We start from the raw sequence: 18921 nt of genomic DNA on the forward strand, positions 1-18921 counted from the left end.
CCCGCTCCCCAAGCTGATTTGGAAAATACCGCTTCCACTTCTCCATTTCAAATGAGCCCCTGTAGTGTGAAACCAAAGGGGCCTGTCAAGCAAATCACCTCATGCTTTCATATAGTGCCAAGAACTATACCTCCTCGTATGACAGAAGACGTATTTCATGACAGGAGTTTAGTCAGAGAGCTGTACGGCTTAGTAATGGAAAGCCCTCCCCACTACTAAAAGTCTATTTACTTCTGCAAATAACTCATGGAAAAACAACAATAATGCGGTCATGAAAAAGGTTCTTCGTCTAAAGAAGTCACCCGCAAGAAAAAGTAATGTTTATTTTGCCTATTTGGTTTCTCACTGCTTGGTTAGCTGGGAAACATGTCACTTGGTTTTGTGTATATGTGGGTGGCAGGGAAAAGTTATTTCCTAACAAGGATATATGAGGTTACTGGACAATTGACTGTCTGCAGGTTTTGAAAATGTGTTTGTGGATGGAAAATATTCAAGATGTAAGTCAGTCTAGGAAATATCTGGAGGTTCTAGAGTAATTCTTCATGTGGAAAAAAAATAAAAATCATATTTCTACCAAAATGGAGAAGATAGCAACAAATTTAAAAAGCAATATATTAAAATACTGAGAAATGCAGTACATATATGTACACCTGAACTTTTATTAAGGACACTGAATTCCAAAAGAAGTAGGAAATCTGTATTTTTGGAGGCAAAACTTAAAGAGTCTCTGCTTAGGTGTAAATGAAGCAATACAGTTAAGCATTAAGGAGGTCTGTTTAAAAAAAAAAAAGAAAAGGAAAAAAAAAACAAAGAAAGAACTTGAGAATCATCATAGTCAAGATACATTTTATGGCTAGCCCAGGAAACTCAAAACCTGGAACAGTTTTGCATTAAGCTGTGTTTCAGAACACACAGAAGTTAAATTCATTTTGGTGGAGGAGTATATGCTGCTGTCTAACTTGTGCTGGTAAATCTGCAAGAGCTGTACTTGAGATACTGCTGCCTCTGAGCCAGGCTGTGCAGACACTCCCCATTTAGATTGAAGTTAAAATGAAGGTAGGCTTGGCTGTGAAAGAAAAGCCCCTCCTCAAGGTCTCCTTTCAGGAGAGGACCAAGTTAATGAATAGGCAGAAGGTAAACCACTTTATTACTGAATAATGTCATTAGAGTAACTTTTAAATTAAATCATATAAAACTTTTGAAGTTATAATCCATTCAGAAACATATACACAATACTCTCACTGCACACAGTCCTATGACAGACAGTATTAACTCAGGTTTCTATAACTCTTCAAGGCCCTGGAGTCTTTAATTGCAACATGTATGGGCATGGATGTGTTTTATACAGGGACATAAACAGGTCCTGTCAATAAGTTTTCATTAATAAGTGACCAAGAGAGAAAATTATATGGGGATGACTAAGAGATCATTACCTCAGTCATGCTAGTCAACCTGCCTGCTGTTTGTCACCATTGCAGGCTTTATACATCTGTAATGGTTTGAAAGCTTCCACAGCATCCACAAACTGTTCAAATCACTGCTTTCCTTAAAAAACAGCACTCCCTCCCAATCCATAAGCATTCTAGCATACCAGTGATTATCTGAACTGATATTATGGCTGTATATTTAACTCTAGGAACACAGAACTACAGTACTATTTTTCTTAAAGGTAGAAATAGCCAGAAAAATCCAAGACCTTCCTGTCTCAAAAAAACCAAACCCAAAGCTCCCTAGCATTGCACAAAACGTCCTAAAAACACCTTTTGAAAAATTTTCAAAAATAAACCATAAAAGACAATACACATAACAGAGCCAAGATCTCAAATATTTCAAGTTGAAAATGGCAACTTATAAACACACCAAATAAAACATCCTCCTCCTGTCACTTACCCACGCTGAAGACGACTGACACAGACAATGGATATGAATTCTCCCCAAGTACACCCAAATTCTCATTGTGATTTGCAATTTTGCATTTGCACAGAATGCTTAACTGGGACTATTACTAATGCTTCAGCAGTTTGACAGTGCTTCAGTTTTATCCTTACAAACATCATAATTATTGAGTGTGCATGTGTGTGTTAGCTTTGTTTACTGTGAAATCTTATTTTACTTTTTTAATATGCTCAAAAATCTTCTTCTACAGGTCTTTTAATACTGGGAGATAGATAGATATATAGAGAGAGATATTAAAAACCCCCTTATTCCTGAGCCTGACACTTTATTTCCATCATTTTAAAAGAGAAAGATTTATAGGGCAAATCTTCCTTCACAACTTACCTTTGGTACTCGTTTTCTTGGTAAAGTTAAATTGATATAATTATTAAAGATGAAGTTCGATGATTTTGCTGAACAAAGATCATTATTTTCTCCATTTTGCTTGTCGCCAGCATCTGCTCAAAAAAACAACTGCTTAGGATATTTATTCAGATTTCTTTTTTAAATACTTTGACTAAGCCAGAACTTTCCAGTTGAGTGCTGGTAGCAATTATATATAAGAAACCTAGCCAAATAAAAGTAAATACATACAACATAGGGTTGTATGTTAAAAAACGGAAGAGAAACACCCTGGAATGGACATTCTGTATGCAGTCATCCTTACCAGAGAATCACTCTAACAATCTGATACATGAACTTCATGATGTCAAGCAGCAGTTATCCAGCTGCTCCTGTTCTCTGAAACCATCAAGGACCCACAAAACCCTGGTCTTCAATCAAGTTTTTCCCTCTTTCCTTTTTTAAGCACAAGGTAACTATTGCAGACAGAAGCAGGCACGCTCACATGCCAGAATGACTCAGCTGGGAAAGGGCTCTTAAGGGCTCAAGAGCAGTGCTTGTAAGCAGCCTGGATGAAGTGCTTCCACTCCCCAAACTTGCAAGAATTGGGAGCAGTCTGGGTTCGGCTTACCTACTGCCCGCAGAGGTGTCCCCCTGAACAGTTCGTAGAACTTGGAGAGGTACATGACCATGCTGAGCTTGTCGGGCTCCCCGGCTGACCCCACCTCCTTCCCCGTGGTCACAGGGGGGATCCCAAACTCTTGCTCAGCAACGTCAAACGCCAGCTGGTTGTTTTTGACAACGTCCTCTTCGTTCAGAGCATCAAAGTCGCTGAGGGGACAACACACTGGCATCAGTGGCAATTTGCTCTCTGCCCCCCTCAGAAAGACGCGGTGCTCCCCTGCCCGCCGGAGAGGCGCAGAACAGCACCGCGAACGAGGGCACCGGCATTTCACTGGGTCAAAGCTACAGAGTCTACACAGCGCCAAAGGTAAAAGTCACATACAAATCCTGTTATTACAAATGCTGGCTTTGCCAGAAATGTGATTTAAAAGCTATTTCACCAAACTGGATTTTGATGTAGTCCCATGAAAAAGGATTCCCTTATTTATGAAGAAATGCAGTTCCTCCTCAGAAGTGCTTTTTCCTCTCCAAACACAGCTGTGGTACTACAGATTGCACCTGTTAGCAATTGACTTTTTAGTTTCAATTAGTTCTATACATCATCAAAGCCAGAAGGAGTAAATTTAGGCTAGCATTTTATGAAACAAACATGTTATATGTGCACGCACACACATGCAGAGGCACTACATTTCTTTTTAAGGTGTTACACACACAGTTTGGATGACAACCTCCTGCCCATGTTGTAACGGATCTAGCAGTGCACTAAATAAGCACATCACACATCTGGAACTGTATTATCTATCCTCTAATCCACTTTCTATGGGGCCTATTCTAAGACTCTGACCCCTTGAACAGCGTCCAAAATTCATGATTAAAATAAGCATGTGAATAAATTACAAAGCTCCAGGCAGGGTAGTTTCTTTCTCCTCATAAGGAATGTGAGTTTTTGAACCCCCAAAGAATTTCTCTCTCTCCCCGCCACCCACACACTCTGCCTATTTCTGGAGCCCGGGGTCCGCAGGCAGCCCTCTGCCCCAGCCCTGCCCACGGCCCACCAGCAGCTGCCTCTCTTGCCTGCCCAGCTTTCATCCGGCCAAGTCCTTCAGCAGTTCCATTTAACACAAAAAGCCCAAAAGATCCAAACACAATGTTAATTAAAAAGCTCGAGGTCTGTCAGCTCAGGAAGCTATAGAGAGCAGTGCTTAAGAGACATGCTCTCCACAGACAGCAAAGATTGCTTCGCTTTCTACACTCTCTCTCCCCCCGCTTATATCCACAAAACCATCCATAATTCCTATTTTTAAAAACTAACTTGAGGCAAAAAAATATCTTATTCTTACAATGTTAGCTCTTCCTCTGGCAAAGCTGCACAAACAAGCACCCTGGGTATTGCTGCTATTTTTTCCAACTTATCACACCTCATAAAAGAGCTCATTTCTTTCATTTATCCACAATAAAGGGAGACTGACAATAATTCATTCGTGATGCCCAAGTCCGTGTACGAAGGCAAGACAACGTATCCACTGCATTTTGGAGACTGGTGAGAGGACAGAAGAGTCACCCCACCACAGAATGCATCAAGCAGGCCCAGTAACCCAGTGCCAGCAACTGGCTTTTCCTGACACTTGTTAAACACTGACCCTCTTGTATCTAACCAAGGAACCTTACAAAATACTCATACGTAAGAAGTCAGGTCTTGTAGGGTTAGGAGCCCAGAAACACTGTCAAAAAGGGGAATGCTGGCTTACATTCAATCCTTACAGCAGTTAATTTTCAAGGGCTAGTCCTTGTTGCACAGCCCACGTGCAAGGGCACTGCACTCTTCTGGACAAAGAGTTCTGCAAAGCCACCACCTCCTGTGCACCTCCGTGGCCCAGCGTTTCCCTACACGACTGTCACAACCACCACTGCAACAGACCGAGGACGGCTCAGTTAAGGTTCATCCAGGTATTTCTGTAACTCATTATGTGCCATTACGGCTGTGGTTTTAAACATACACTAATAACCTGTCTCCAGGGACCCAGGAATGCAACTCTCACGTTCTCCAAGCACTGCAATTTTTGTTTTAAATAGCCATGTGACTCCTACAAACATGATCATAAGTCATAAAGTTCAAAGCCTTCCTAGCTCTTTGAAAGCGTATATATTTCATTTTAAATGGCACAAAGGACATACAGAAAAACCAAAGCAAAAACAACCCCACCCTCTCCATCCCCCAAACCTGACAATGGTGTGCACCTCCTTGCAAAAACCAGCAATAGAAGGGGACCGTAGAGTATCAGTGTTCTGGTTAGTCTTACACTATACTTCGGTAAACACTTAATACATCCTACACTCAAGGTCTTGACCTACAGATGTCACTTACATGAGGTCAGGTCTGAAGCGATGGATAATTGCACACAATGCAAGGCCACTTTTCCAGGAGGTAGTCAGGTCTGTAATGTTAACATTACGGTACCCTTCTGTCTGTTTCTGACACCAGGTCAAAAGCTTGTTAGGTCGAATATCTGACTCTGCAGTTACAGTGGAGAGCAAAAACATTTCGGTCAGTTTCTGTATGCTCAGAAGGCTCCAAATATTAAGCCACAGCAAACACGAGATGTAACATACCATGTCTCGAGAGATTCACTGATCTTCTAATGGAGCTTACTCTTTCAAGAGGACATTGTTGTAACTCATTGGTAACATATAATTGCCTCACCTACAAGTACAATCAATTGGCAGCATAATGTTAGAATTGCTTGGAGAGAAAAAAAAAGAATTTTCTTTCTAGGTTAACTTTATCAACAGCTGGATCCAAATTAAGGAGTCTCCTGAAGATTTTGTTTATACACTAGCACTACTTGTGGCCCTATTTCTCCTGGACAAAAAATTGACTGTGATTTCACAAGCAAGCCTTTTAAGTACTGACCTGGTGAGGCCGCACACAGCTTGAGTTCAAGTTCGGGTATCTTGTTCCCGGGTCAATGGTATACTGGTCAAAGTTCTTGTTAATATTTTCAGGGGTAGTCTGAGGCAAGAGTCGATAAATGCTCTCTCTTATAGAGAAAAAAGATGCAAGAAATATTGATTAAAATAAATATTTATTATATAAAGAGTATTTTATTTTTTGCAGCTACCTGCACCTTATGATTCTTCCAGGGCAAGTGTTATGCACTAAATGCATAATGCATCCTTAAATGCATAATGCATTTCTTATCTCTGCTCAGCAGAACAATGATGCCAGACAGAAAAAGGACAACAAAAAGACAGACTCTTAGAACTTATGCCCATATTTTCCTGAGGCAGGAAGCAAGCAAGAGGAAGGGAAAGGAAAAAAAAAAAAAAAAAAAAAAAAAAAAAAAAAAAAAAGGAGGTTACATCATTCAATCATCTGGTTTTGCTTTAACCTCCACCCAAGGAGTAACTTCTTTACCACATAGCAGTACTAAATCCCATCATACTGTAATTCCTATAACCACCACAGCCTTTTTTATTATGCTGTTCAATTTTCCATTTGGGACTATGCTGTGTTTGAGTCAGCCCACTGGCTTCTATCTTAAAACTTCTCAAAGCACTGTACTTAGTAATGCTTCTACTTGCATAACCACAACCATGACTATTTCTATTGTGTATCTACCCTGAAACAGCCGGGGCAGCTGTAGCGGAGCAGGGCAGTTGCCATCAGGACCAAAGTCAGAATCTTCAATCATCAAATCATGGTGACACCAGGATTGCTGGTATACTTAAAAACAGATTTTTTTTGCTCTGCTCAAAAAGACATTACATAAAGCAGCTTATGACACAGTTTTATAGCAATTCTCCTTTGCCACACGTTTAGCAGTCTAAATAAAGAGGGCTTCAGGACTACTAAGCTAAAACACAGAGTCAGTCACAGATACCAACTATGAAAGCTGTTAGTGTTAAAGTATTCATTTAGACTTGTTTCAGGAAATTTTTTTTATTTTTTTTTAATTTAAAACAACAGGTGCCGAAATGTTTGGAGGGTTCGTTTTTTGACACAAAGTATCTTTTTTTTTTTTTTATTTCCTTAAGGATCACACTTAATTCTACTCATTAGTGACTTAAATTAGTGATTTAAACCCATGTCAGGCACACTGCTGGATCTCTGTATTAGTGTGCAGAAGCTTACAGAGCAACAGCCTACTGCTATTTTAAATTATTCAGTAACCTGAAGGAATGGATAATTTCAACCCAATGCCATTGCAGTGAAGAACAATATTTCTTCTTTTGGCATTGTGAATTCCACTGCCTTCTACCAATACTGCAACTCTTCAAAACAGTGGAAATTATGGAGAAGAAAAAAGCAGCACTCACCGTTCAGCAAGGACTTCTAACGGGGGTTTTCCTTGAGCCCAGCTCCGTACCATCCATGCAGTATCAAAAGCAGCTAAGAAGCCTCTTGCACAGCCCGTACCCATTGGCCAGAAGGGCTGTAAGAAGCATTTACATTTTAATTCCTTGTATTTCTTAAGGTCTTATTACAAAAGTAACTTGCAATGTGAATTTGGAGTCTAGGGTTCCATACTGTCTTAGAAAAATAGCCCAGAAAGAGTTAAAATATGACATAGCCAACTCTTGTAGTTTTTAGATGTTTCTCTCCTCCAAGTCTTAGGTAATGAAAAAGACTGCTTTAACTTTGTCTTTTTTTTAACTTCTATATTTAAAAACAAATTTCTTAACCTCAAAAGGTAAAACCTGAGGGAAAAAAAAAAGACTCAATACTCAAGAATTAATCAAGGAAAAAAAAAGGGAAAAAAGATGCCTTTCTTGTCATCTCCTAGTTTTGCTTTGGATTGATCTTTTCAAACACTTCAGGCTGTCAGCACGAGTTATAAAAAAAAATAGTAGTTGCAATATATACTTTTTACTTCAAAAAGAGAAAAAGAGAATTTATTAAGGCAAAGAGACTGCAATAAAAATTTGGACCAAGTTCTTCTCTGTGATGGAAGTGAGGAAAATTACGCCATGCACCCAAGCTGAGGACACACAACTCACAGTTTTCAGACAGAAATACAACTTGCATAAAGCAAAACAGGATCTCAGCCAGGGAGACTGCCAGCCAAGCATTAGTTATGGCATAAACTATGGCATAAAAAAAGAAAAAGGAAAAAAAAAATCTATTCCAAAGAAGGTACCATTGTTTCAGGACATGTAAGAGAGGACAGTTTGTTTTGGAGGATAGATTGAAAGGCTGGATTAAGAGAAAACAAAACAAAACAAAGACTCCTTGGAGAGCATTCCAAGATATACCTCAAGCAAACTATCTCCAACAAGCGCCACCAGGAGCTGATGTCTGTGCCTCTCTCTCACTAGTGCAGCGTTTTCAGATGCATACATGGAAGTAAAATCAAACATTGCTACATCTGGTTGCCCATAGTGATTAATTGCAAAATCCAAGGATGGCAGCTGGTAATTGGTTGCAAAGTCAGCAGCTTCTCTCGCATAGGACAGTAAATTGTTCTGGTTCACATTTTCCCCACAGAGGAGCAACTCAGTATCAATATAGTCCTGCAAGGAGAGAAGCATACAGGATTAGATACTCCAGCTATCCTCTCTGGATCGGAACATTGCAGTCTCATAGCATCAGTGTTGCAGCTACACATCTCACAGCACAAAGAACCAAGTGAGATTTGTCATCTCCTTCAAAAAGTTAATACACAAGCATAGGTTACCGTAGTGCCCCAAACAGGAACGCCCTCTATGCCAACACTGAATAAGCACCTTTATTTGCAATAGAAGTTTACAGTGCCTCCCAGTTGCTCGGTTATGTGTTAGTTTCATAACGTTACTTCCCTCCCATCAAAAGATGTTATCATCACCACCGCAATGCTTTTCTGCATGTGTGCACCCCACATCTGAAACCACACGAGAGCAGAAGTGCTGATGGACCGATGATACACCACGTGGGTCTCGGTCTGAAGGTTTGACTTAGCATCTCAGTAGCAACACACTCAAACTTAGATCTTAGAAGCTTTTCTGTTGTTCTGCTTTAGGCTGGGGGTTTTTTTGGCCTTTGTGGTGAAGGACCCTGCCTTTATAGGTCATCCTACTCAAAGCCAGTGATTATTAATACGGCTGTTTCTATTTACAGCTTAATCATGGATGAGACCCCTAATCATAGGGATGATACCACAGAACCGCTCTTAGCCCAGTTGTTTTCGACAGACTGGTTTTGTTTTGTTCTTTGTGTTGGGGTTTTTTTTCCCCTCTCAGACCTGAGCAGGTCAGGAAAACAGCCCTGACGGGCCACAGCTGCTGCCTCTCTTCTTCTCCAATCTCCCCACAGATCTCCTGGGACTGTGCCCACCTACAAGCAGCCCCGGGCCCACCTCCCGCTCCCCACGCATCCTGCTGGGGGCTGCCCCCTTCCCTTCTCCCACCCCGGCTGCTCTGTCCAGGGAGACCCCGTCCTGCAGAAGGGCAGGAAATTGTGGCACGGAGCGTCGTGGTCCATCAGAAAGCCAAGAAGCCTTCTGAGAGCTCCCCACAAGTACTTCCTTCGGGAAATTATACTCAACTGTTTTGGCACCTTCTTATTTTGCAAGAAAAATTGACCTCTCTTGGGTTTCCAGGAAGACCATTTTAAATGGTGCCAAAACACTTTATTGAAACAAAAGAAAACACCCCCCCAAATCTCACAAAAGGAGAAAAAAAAAAAAAAAAAAAAAAAAAAAAAGGGCTCAAAGTCCCAAGTACCTTTCAAAGTTCAGGCCATCGAGTTTACGGCCTCCGCCTATCATGTTTCACCCACTTCAGAGAATTTGCAATTTAGCCTGGGGTAGGTTTTAACACTTCCTCATTTGCCTGATAAAACTGGACATAGCTGTTCTAAGTTCTCCTTTAAATAAATAAGGTTTTTATTTTCTGGTGAGATGACCACACCAGGTATTTCCAAGGTGAGTCAAGATTCCATTTCAGCCAGTTTCAGAAGGGACAAATTTAGAAAGTATTGTTTTCAGTTCCCTACAGAAACTTTGTGCTGACTGGAAGGAAAAACAAACAAACAAGTCAGACTAAGACATAAGTGATCTGAGCCTTAAAGAAGTGATCTAGTAAGTCTATAAACACCCTCTATAACATACAACAATGTTTACGTTAATATGCACACTTATTCTGTTCCAAGTAAACAAAATAGGGTTTTAGCCAGCATTTTTACATACATTAATAATCACTCCTTTGTCCAGAAGAGACTGCTTTTTTGCTGTCATCACAAAATAATGAGTGCTATCTTTGTAGTAAACAATATTCTCCAGGTCAATTCCTGAAAAGAGACAATACATCTGTTATGAAGTACAGCGCACTGTCTGTGTCATTTACTAACAATCCCCACAGGTGTGTTTCCTTCTTGGGATACATTCACTTTCCCAGCTGGGATGAAGCATTAGTGGACAAGATGCTCTAAAACAAAACAAAACAAAACAAAACAAGAGGAGATCAGCCTTACCCCACAAGAGTTTGTCTTAGCATAATTTATTTAGCATCCTTTTAAGGAATAGCCAGTTAACTACAGCCTTAATCTTCTGAGGTAGAAAAGGGGAGCCAAGGGAACAAAGTGTTTTTTAGGTTGCTAGGGCTCTGGCACTGGGTCTAACCAGGAGTTTGGGTTTCTATTATTTAAAAAAAAAAAAAAAAAATCAGCTGTAAATCAAGAATGGAATTGCTTTTACTGACAGTGGATGCAACTATTCTGAAACCCCTTTTCATGCAGATGTATTTCACAGTTTATATTTTAAGTACTTATGGCAGATTCCTGTCTAGTTCTTTTCAGTTTATCAGATCTACACATCAAAAAACAAGAATAAACTCCTCCCAGAAGGGTAGAGCCTTTTTCACAGGGTTTAAGCTGTTCAGTATGTGAACGGATACAAACAAAACAAACCATGTCTTAGGGGAAATCTTTGGGCACTGAAAATGCTCTTCTAAATTTGTTCAACATAGCAGACATTTTTACAGTTGAGAAAAATTTAAACATTAAAACAAGCTATGATGTGGCCACGCCCAAGTTAAAAAAAAATTAAAAAAATCCCACTGTACCATAAATGGACACCTCCATCTGCAAGATTCTGACATCAACAGCATTTTATCACTTTTTTTTTTTAATACAATATATTTAAACTGACGTTAATAGGAACAGGAGGGTGGCCTGGCAGATAAATAATTCCTCTATTGCCTCTTGTATTTGGCTGTGGGGAAAAAATGAGGATGCACCCACCCGTTTCTTCCTTAAGGTCCTGGAAGAACTTCTGATTGAAGATGAAAGCAACACCACTAATTTCTTCTACCTTGGCTTCTGCAGTTGTATTTCTATTTATAAAATTGGCAGTGATAGCTATAGCCAGCTTTCCACGAAACTCCTTCCTCCTGAAACCTGGTAAGCAAAGAAAAGAATTAAAACCACTGGAAACTTCACATCGGACTTTCAGGGAGGGTCAGCTCAAGGCAGCTCAGTCTCTTTCCTATGTCTAGTCCTACACCTCAAACAACACAACATCAGCAGATTCCATCATTCCTCCAAAATTCCCTTGAACGCAAAGAGTCTTTTCTCCCCACTCCCAGCTCCAAAACTGGAGCTGTACTGCATTCGAGAGAAAGCCTCACTAAAAAGCAATAGGTCTGGGGGGAAACTATGGGAAGAAGTTGAACATAGGAAGAAGTTAAGGACTGCAAAAGATAAGCAGTCAAAAGCAGCAGAGAGATCCGAAAAACAGAAACCTCTATAACAGTGCTTAGGTGCACACACTACCAGCTAATGAGATTTTTCAAAGATATCAGGGGGTTGAAAAAAATTCAGTGGCTTAACTGTTAGATTTCCAAGGTGAGACCAACTGTGAAGTTACTTACTCTCTCACTCTATCCTAGCTTTCTCTTTTCACAAAAAAAAACCCCACTAGGCCACAATCTTGCAATCACACATTTAAGTTTTTCCCTCTGCATATTCCCCTTATCTGTAAGTAAATTATGAAGTAGGACAGAGGGTCCTTAGGGTATTTTTAGCCAATTGCAGATGACTTTGCAGAAAATACATGTATTTTCTAAGAAGAAATAAATCGGCTGTGAATTTTTGTCTCTGTGCTTCTTGATATGCTCTTGTTAATTCATTGGTATAAATTTAATATATAACAATACCAGCTTCTGTATGTAAACAATCTTCAGTGCACAAATATTCTCTTAGATCCTGGTACTACAATAACCATTAAGTTCTTAATAGACTCTGCAGCTGAGGCAAGAATAATTTCGCTTTGCTGATACCTGACCATTTAAACAGTCTTTTATGGGAGACAGCTGGACAATAGTGTGGGGAAATTTCTAATAGAGCATTACAAAGAATTAACTCTAAGCATATTGTGGTTGGCAGATACAAGAATAAGCAAACTATGAAGCTAATAAAAAAAGGAAATAGTGTACTTGGTGAATTGAAACTAACATGGACATAATTAAAGCTATGAGGGGAATATATAATTAATTAACAGGTTTGTTCATGTGATACAGGAGCACCTTAGCTAGCATCTTGCTAAGACGACAGCTCAGGTGGTCTGAATTCTCAGCAGTGCCTCAAGTTCATGAAGCATTTCCCCCCCTTTCCCCCACCACCTTAGAGTTATTTATTATCTTCTGGTATCCAAAGTAATTGCTTCTGCAGTTAAATCACCTCTATAAAAGAGTGATACCTCTGATGCCTTCATTAAGTACCTGGCAGTCACAGTTTGGTCATTAGTTCAAACATATAGTGCAAATTTACAGCACAATAGCAAAGACCATGCAATTCCTGACATGTATCGTGTCAGCCTCCTTAAAGTTAAATCATCATGTAACTACTTAACCTTGAAGCAAGCCCCATGGCATCATGATGCATTTTGGAACCAATGCAGATATACAGTGCTGAGAATCAGTAATGACATAAAATGTCTTTATTTTGAGCTACAGCTTAACAACAAAAGCAGAAGATACCACATGAAAAATAGTTTCCACATGAACTTCACTGGATTGAAAGGTAGCCTGTTGCTTTGTGTTCTCGTCTGACTTTCAGGCCTTCCAAAATACCCTAAAGACCATTAATATGGCTAAAAGCACACATTCACCTACCTTCTAATGTATTCCTGCGGCCATCTGCACCAATAATAACATCAAATTCATACTCTGACAAAGGGTGATCCATGGGGAGAAATTCAGCCCTCCAACCTATCTCTAAAAACACAAAGAGTAATATTTATTCATTCTTCAGTAATACAATGGGGAAGTGTTTTCAGAGTCTGAAGAAAGGGCATTAAGAGAAACAGTCCATTTCTTATTCAAAGGGAGCTGAATTCTGCCTCAGTTTGATGCAGGGAAGTTCTGCTGTGGTGAAAGATATGCTTAGGCTGTATTAGCAAGGTCCCAAGCTCGTAAACTGACAATAAAAATAACGGAAGCCTTCATTTGTATCACCTAATGCACTAAACTTCCTCAGACCGATATCACAAGAATATGCCTAAGCACTTCGTTCTCACAGAAACAGCCCCACAATGACCTTATCAGGACAGTACATATATGTGGTAACAGCAAGGAAGGGCTGGGTTTTAAAAGAAGAAAAATAGCATTCCATCATCAATACTTTTAATTTCTATTTAGAAGACAATTAAACAGAAGCATACTCACAAAGCTAAACTTAATCTTTGCATTAACACAGAGCTGATTAAGTGAAAATGTTTGTATTGTCCATATTTAAAAATTATATATGCTTTAGCTACTTAAACCAATACATTTGTTCTACTGTCCCTATATGACCATTTAAAGAGAGATAGCACAGTATTTCAATTAAAGTAAAATTTTAAAATATTCTATTGCTACTACACCCTAAATACTAATCTTCTAAAAAAAATCAGAACGAAAGAATGAGAAATCTTTATTTTATTTTAAAATCTTGCATAAGATGGCTGGTACGACTCTGTGTGCCAGTGGGAGTTATATCAAATGTGAAAGCAAAATGAGGCCCAGGGAGCTTAATCCATCCTCAATATTTATGTTATCAATCAAAAATTGTTTTTGCAAGAAGATACCAAAAAGCCACACCAGACTCCCTACAAAGCCTCAAACGCATGCCAGAAGGCATAGTGCAAAACCTCAACTTCTCAGACTAGGTCATGTTTTAGGAATTATCAGTGCTCTGTCGCAGTGATACTTATAATGCATATGACTGCATATAGCAAACCTAGCCCAATAAGAAGAGAAAAAACCTGCCACTTCTTTAAACAGAATTCAAATTCCTTGAATGATTTCATATAATGTCTGACATAAAAAGAAGTTACTGTGAACAGAAATACACTATGATAAACAATACTTTGGTTTTCTTGATCTTCAGGAGGTTCCAGGACTTTCACAAATTCTAGATTCACATGGATTTCAACTCCTAGTATAAGTGCAACTTTGAAGAGGATAAGTTGAAGTTGTCGAATACCTGCAGACAGCGAGTAACAAAGATGTATTTAATATATGAGCAATCACAGCTGCTACCAGCATGCCACTCAACTGATATCCATCGTTAACACAAGCACGCAGCATTCTTATTTCCCATAATGTGACAAATGCAAACATAGCAACCACCACAGGATGCTGTCCTCTTGTCTCATCTTCCTCTTACAGCACCATCTCGTAGGTAATAAAACTCATTCCAGGGAGTTTTAGAATACTGTTTCAGAGCTTTCCTTCTTAATGATATTTAAAAGATCTGCTAACCAATATGCTGACCATTTTAGGACAGAAAATTTTACAGCATATTTCCCTGTAAAATATCCCACTTTTGCATATTTTCTCATTAGATTAAGGGTTAAATATACTTTCAATGTTCTAGAATGAATATCAATATTCTTCACACTTTGTAATAAAAACCTATTGTTTAACAAATCATAGAATCATAGAATGGTTTGGGTTGGAAGGGACCTTAAAGGTCATCTAGTTCCAACCCCGCTGCCATGGGCAGGGACACCTTCCACTAGACCAGGTTGCTCAAAGCCCCATCGAGCCTGGCCTTGAACACTTCCAGGCCAACAAAAAAGCTAACTAAAAAGCTTTTTTCCCAGACTAACAAAAAAGCTGCTCCATAAGACTGTCATTTGTTCAATTGCCGTTTTGCTTAAATGAGATCTTTATTTTTTCCCCCTCTGTGTGTGTGCATGCATGTACTCGCACATGTTTAAGGCAGATGAGCTTTCTGCCAAATCAAGAAAGTCTCCATTCATCTTCTTTCTTTGGTACACCTCTTATCTGAAGCGTGCCCATGCCCTCAGATACTTACTGATGTGATCAATAGATCCTGCACAGAATTTTCCATAAAATTTCTTTGCTCCCAGTCCCCGGAGGTCGTGGATTGTATATGGCCAAAGATGCAACACATTGTTTCTTGAAAAAGTGTCCCGCTTCTCCACGACGACAACTTTGGCTCCCAGGAAGGCAAGTTCTATGGCAGTCCGCAAGCCACATGGGCCACCTCCAATAATTAAACACTAGCAGAGAAAAGGAGGAGTCTTACATAAGGTTTTGTATTGACTTCCACATAGTTTCTAACTTAGTCTATTGGTACTGCTTGATATTCAGCTGGACTTATGCTACTGAGAGTGTATTCAAGTAATCTATTTAAATCAATAAACATTCAAATTTTGTTTGCATGTGGTGTTCAGTCAATTTATACGAGAGGAAAAACTGTGCTTCATGCAGACATAAAAGCATCTGAGAAAAGGCATAACAGAAGAAACAGCAAAAAGCTAAACACTTGAGCATCTGCTTGTACATTTCTAACTCACTTGCATTTAGTGTCGCAAAAGTGCTTGCATAAACAGGATTACAGCTACATGAAAGGGAGGGGAAAGGAAATAAGTGGTCTTTTTTTTGTTTTGAAGAGGGAATTGGTGTACATTTGCTACACTTGTTAGACAAATCTATGATGAGCCCGTAGTCTTACGGTATTAGTTACTTTCTATTTCAAGCGAGGGCATATCCCGAATGTAACAGCCTAGTTCACCTCCTGCTGTAAAGCAGGGCACGTCAAGAGAGCTCAGCAGACTCGTCCTGCTTCACCAGCGCCAGGGAACTCGGCCTGTCCTATTCCATTTCACCCAGTGGTCAACATCCTCACCTTCAGGAAGATCACATTTTAGGAGCTTAAATCTAAGTCTGGGTGACCTCAGAAGAACTGTTTCAGAAACAATTACAGAGAAGTCTCACCCAGACTTTAGCTGACAGCTGTAAGTTTTCACAGACTAACAAGCAAAGGATTTCCAGAAAGCAAGCTAATTAAAACTCAAACATATCTAATGCTTACATTTTCCTGACCGATTACTAAAACCTGATTAGAAACAGTCTAATAGCTGGACAACGTTATTGTTCCACACACACGCCCTCATCCCAGACCCCTCAAAACCCACACAGACTTCACAAAACCTATGCCATCAGTTCAAGCACCGGGCTCAGCCCGAGCAGAGGGGAGAGCTCTGGCTCTGAGGCCGAGCTGTGCCACGTTACAAATCCAAACCCATTATCTCACACGCCAGACATGCTCCTGTGCGTCCCGCACACATAGCCAGACAGTGATTACAGTTTCAAAGCAAGCACGGACTGTATCTGGAGGCTCGTTGGATACGAGTCTGGTTCCCATTACATTTCAATTTCGTAAAATAGAGTCATTCATTTATTTTGGTTTGTTCGTCATTTGTTTTCAAATTTAACAACTTAAGCAAAAATTCTGGTGCTGACTTTTGTCCATGACTTTTGTCCAACCCAATTGTAAAAGTGCAAAAAGTTTTTTAAAAATTTAATAAGTAATTCAAATTCCCACTGAAAGGAGAGCTCCTGTGAAATACTTTTGCTTTGCTTTAGGCAAGTGTTTTGTTAACTAGAGATATTAAATAAGTTAAAGTTAGGTTGTTGCATTAGCCACTTGGCTTTCTTCCTCCTAAAATAACATATTTAATTCATAATTTCTTAAGAACACTCCTCACTACATGCTAAATATTAAGAAAACATCAACAGATGTAATTATATAAAGGAAGAAAATGGAGTGCAGATGTTATCCTGACTCAAGAGGATCACTGGTGGAGTCTGGGTCAGCTCTTTTCTGCACATGCTTGCTATGATTAAGATGGGAACTCTGAACTCTGACAAGTAAGTGGCTGTCTTCACAGCTACACAGTTGTCCAGTAGTGTTTAGCAAGCAGTTAGAAACATTTTACAAGTAAAGACTATACATGGGTTGATAAGGTGGGGTTGTTTTTTTGGCTAACAAACTGTATTATATATAAATAAATGCAACTTTTTAAAAAAGCAGTCTTTTGAGATTTAGTCATAGTGGATCCTGCCAAGTAATAAAACCCACACAGAAAATACTCTTAGTTCCTCCTGGTGCTCTGCAACACAGCATGTTATAATTTTAAGGAGGATTCTGCCCTCTCCCCTCCTCCTATCACCATTGACAAAATACCTTCCTAATTGCCTAGAGACACTGAAAAATGATTGTGTATTTACCATCATCCATGGTTACCTTCCATAAACATATTTATCTACGTCTCAGAACTATTTGTTCTTTGATTTATTAAGGATGCTTCCTGCTGGTGGAGAGCTTACTCTTGGCACTTTGTCATCTTTTTTTTGAAACTTCTGGGGTCAAACCCAGCACAAAACCCTGGCAAATCTAATTCCTACTGTGTTTATATCCTTACCTTTATTAAGTAAAGAAAGGGACCGTACCACTGTCCTGTCCCTGCCCTCCCTCCCCAGCTCTCTGCTTGCAAAGTCACAGGAGAAACCTCCTTGTAGTCAGCCTAGAACAAACCTTGAATGGCTTCCTATTTTCACCTCCTATTACCGCCGTCTCCTGGCTCATCAGGGGCTGCTTTTGAAATTAATTCCTTGCAATTTAACAGATTGTGACAACCGACATCACATACGGAAGTCTCAAATGATCAGTCCTGAAATCTAACAAACAGGGTTGGACAAACACCAACAGTTTCTTGACAACCACATCGCCATTCACAGCTCAACTGTCTTTTAGTGGTGCCAGATCACATCCTAAAAAGGTAAAGGGTAATTTGACTTTTCAAAGCATCTTCTGCAAATTAATCAAAGTAACAGTTGCTGAAGAGGACTGACAAGGAGCTTTTGCATATTTCTTGTTCAGGCTGGAAATGAAGGGAGAAAGACTTGTATAGATTACAGAGCAGCTTATGCAAGAATAAGATCACAAATAGACTTGTGTGACCTGTCTGAAAAATCAGTATCATGTTGGATGTTCTATTCTGGTTTACTACCAAGAGTATACCATGTTAGTGCAAGATGGCAATACTGAGAAAAGACATTTCTCTCAGTGAAAACCTCATAGTATCTTCTGCCTACAAATGTAAACACTTCCTGTCAAATGAGAAGCTTCATTAAATTTAATACACTCCCCAAGAACACCACCTACGTTACAAGACAGGAGCAGGCAAAAGTACAGAAAGAAAACATGAGGATGGAGAAAACAACACAGATATGCATTCATGTGGTAGATTAAAGCACATGATATTAAAATGCCAAGTTTCCACCTTTATCCTTTATGAAAACAATTTATCTCTGCACAAATGCTCACAACACTGAGCCCACATCCTCTAGAAGAGGAAACGCACATACTGAGAAAGGGAGCCGCGACCAGGACTGCGACCAGGCCGTTCCCTGTCCGCAGCCCAGCGCTGTGCCCGCGAGTTCCCCAGCCCAGGGGAGAAAACCCGGGTGCCATGAACGCCCTGCACGCACCCGCAGAGTGGCTTGCCTCACACAGAAACCTGCGCTCCATCGCCTCATCAGCAACAGGACCACGTAAGGTTACGTACATCAAATTTCCTGCATCAAACTCCTGCTACGCAGTAACTGGCAGTACTGAAGAGACTGCCCATAAACACTAACTCCTACAGGCAATGGTCACCATGAGTACTTTTAATGAGAATTTTATGTGAGCTAAATTCATCTACTCTTCTTGCAAATACCCTGGATATGAATGATGCCAATTACTGGTTA

At 39.8% G+C, this 18921-nt stretch overlaps 1 protein-coding gene across 2 annotated transcripts in view; it reads right to left on the reverse strand.

The window, feature by feature from the left end:
• Positions 1 to 18921, reverse strand: part of MICAL2 (microtubule associated monooxygenase, calponin and LIM domain containing 2) — a 60194-nt gene that overhangs the window by 23576 nt on the left and 17697 nt on the right. For both annotated transcript variants that reach the window (XM_010563783.1, XM_010563784.1), the window contains exons 2-13: positions 15176 to 15383; positions 14222 to 14338; positions 12988 to 13089; positions 11117 to 11272; positions 10065 to 10165; positions 8155 to 8412; positions 7219 to 7334; positions 5813 to 5939; positions 5512 to 5602; positions 5267 to 5414; positions 2909 to 3108; positions 2281 to 2393 (exon numbers count right to left, since the gene is read on the reverse strand). In XM_010563783.1, the coding sequence (XP_010562085.1) occupies positions 2281 to 2393; positions 2909 to 3108; positions 5267 to 5414; positions 5512 to 5602; positions 5813 to 5939; positions 7219 to 7334; positions 8155 to 8412; positions 10065 to 10165; positions 11117 to 11272; positions 12988 to 13089; positions 14222 to 14338; positions 15176 to 15383 (1737 nt within the window). The remainder of the gene's footprint in view (positions 1 to 2280; positions 2394 to 2908; positions 3109 to 5266; positions 5415 to 5511; positions 5603 to 5812; positions 5940 to 7218; positions 7335 to 8154; positions 8413 to 10064; positions 10166 to 11116; positions 11273 to 12987; positions 13090 to 14221; positions 14339 to 15175; positions 15384 to 18921) is intronic.

The sequence above is a fragment of the Haliaeetus leucocephalus genome, unplaced genomic scaffold (assembly GCF_000737465.1).
Source record: "Haliaeetus leucocephalus isolate CR32 unplaced genomic scaffold, Haliaeetus_leucocephalus-4.0 Scaffold173, whole genome shotgun sequence".
NCBI lineage: Eukaryota > Metazoa > Chordata > Aves > Accipitriformes > Accipitridae > Haliaeetus > Haliaeetus leucocephalus.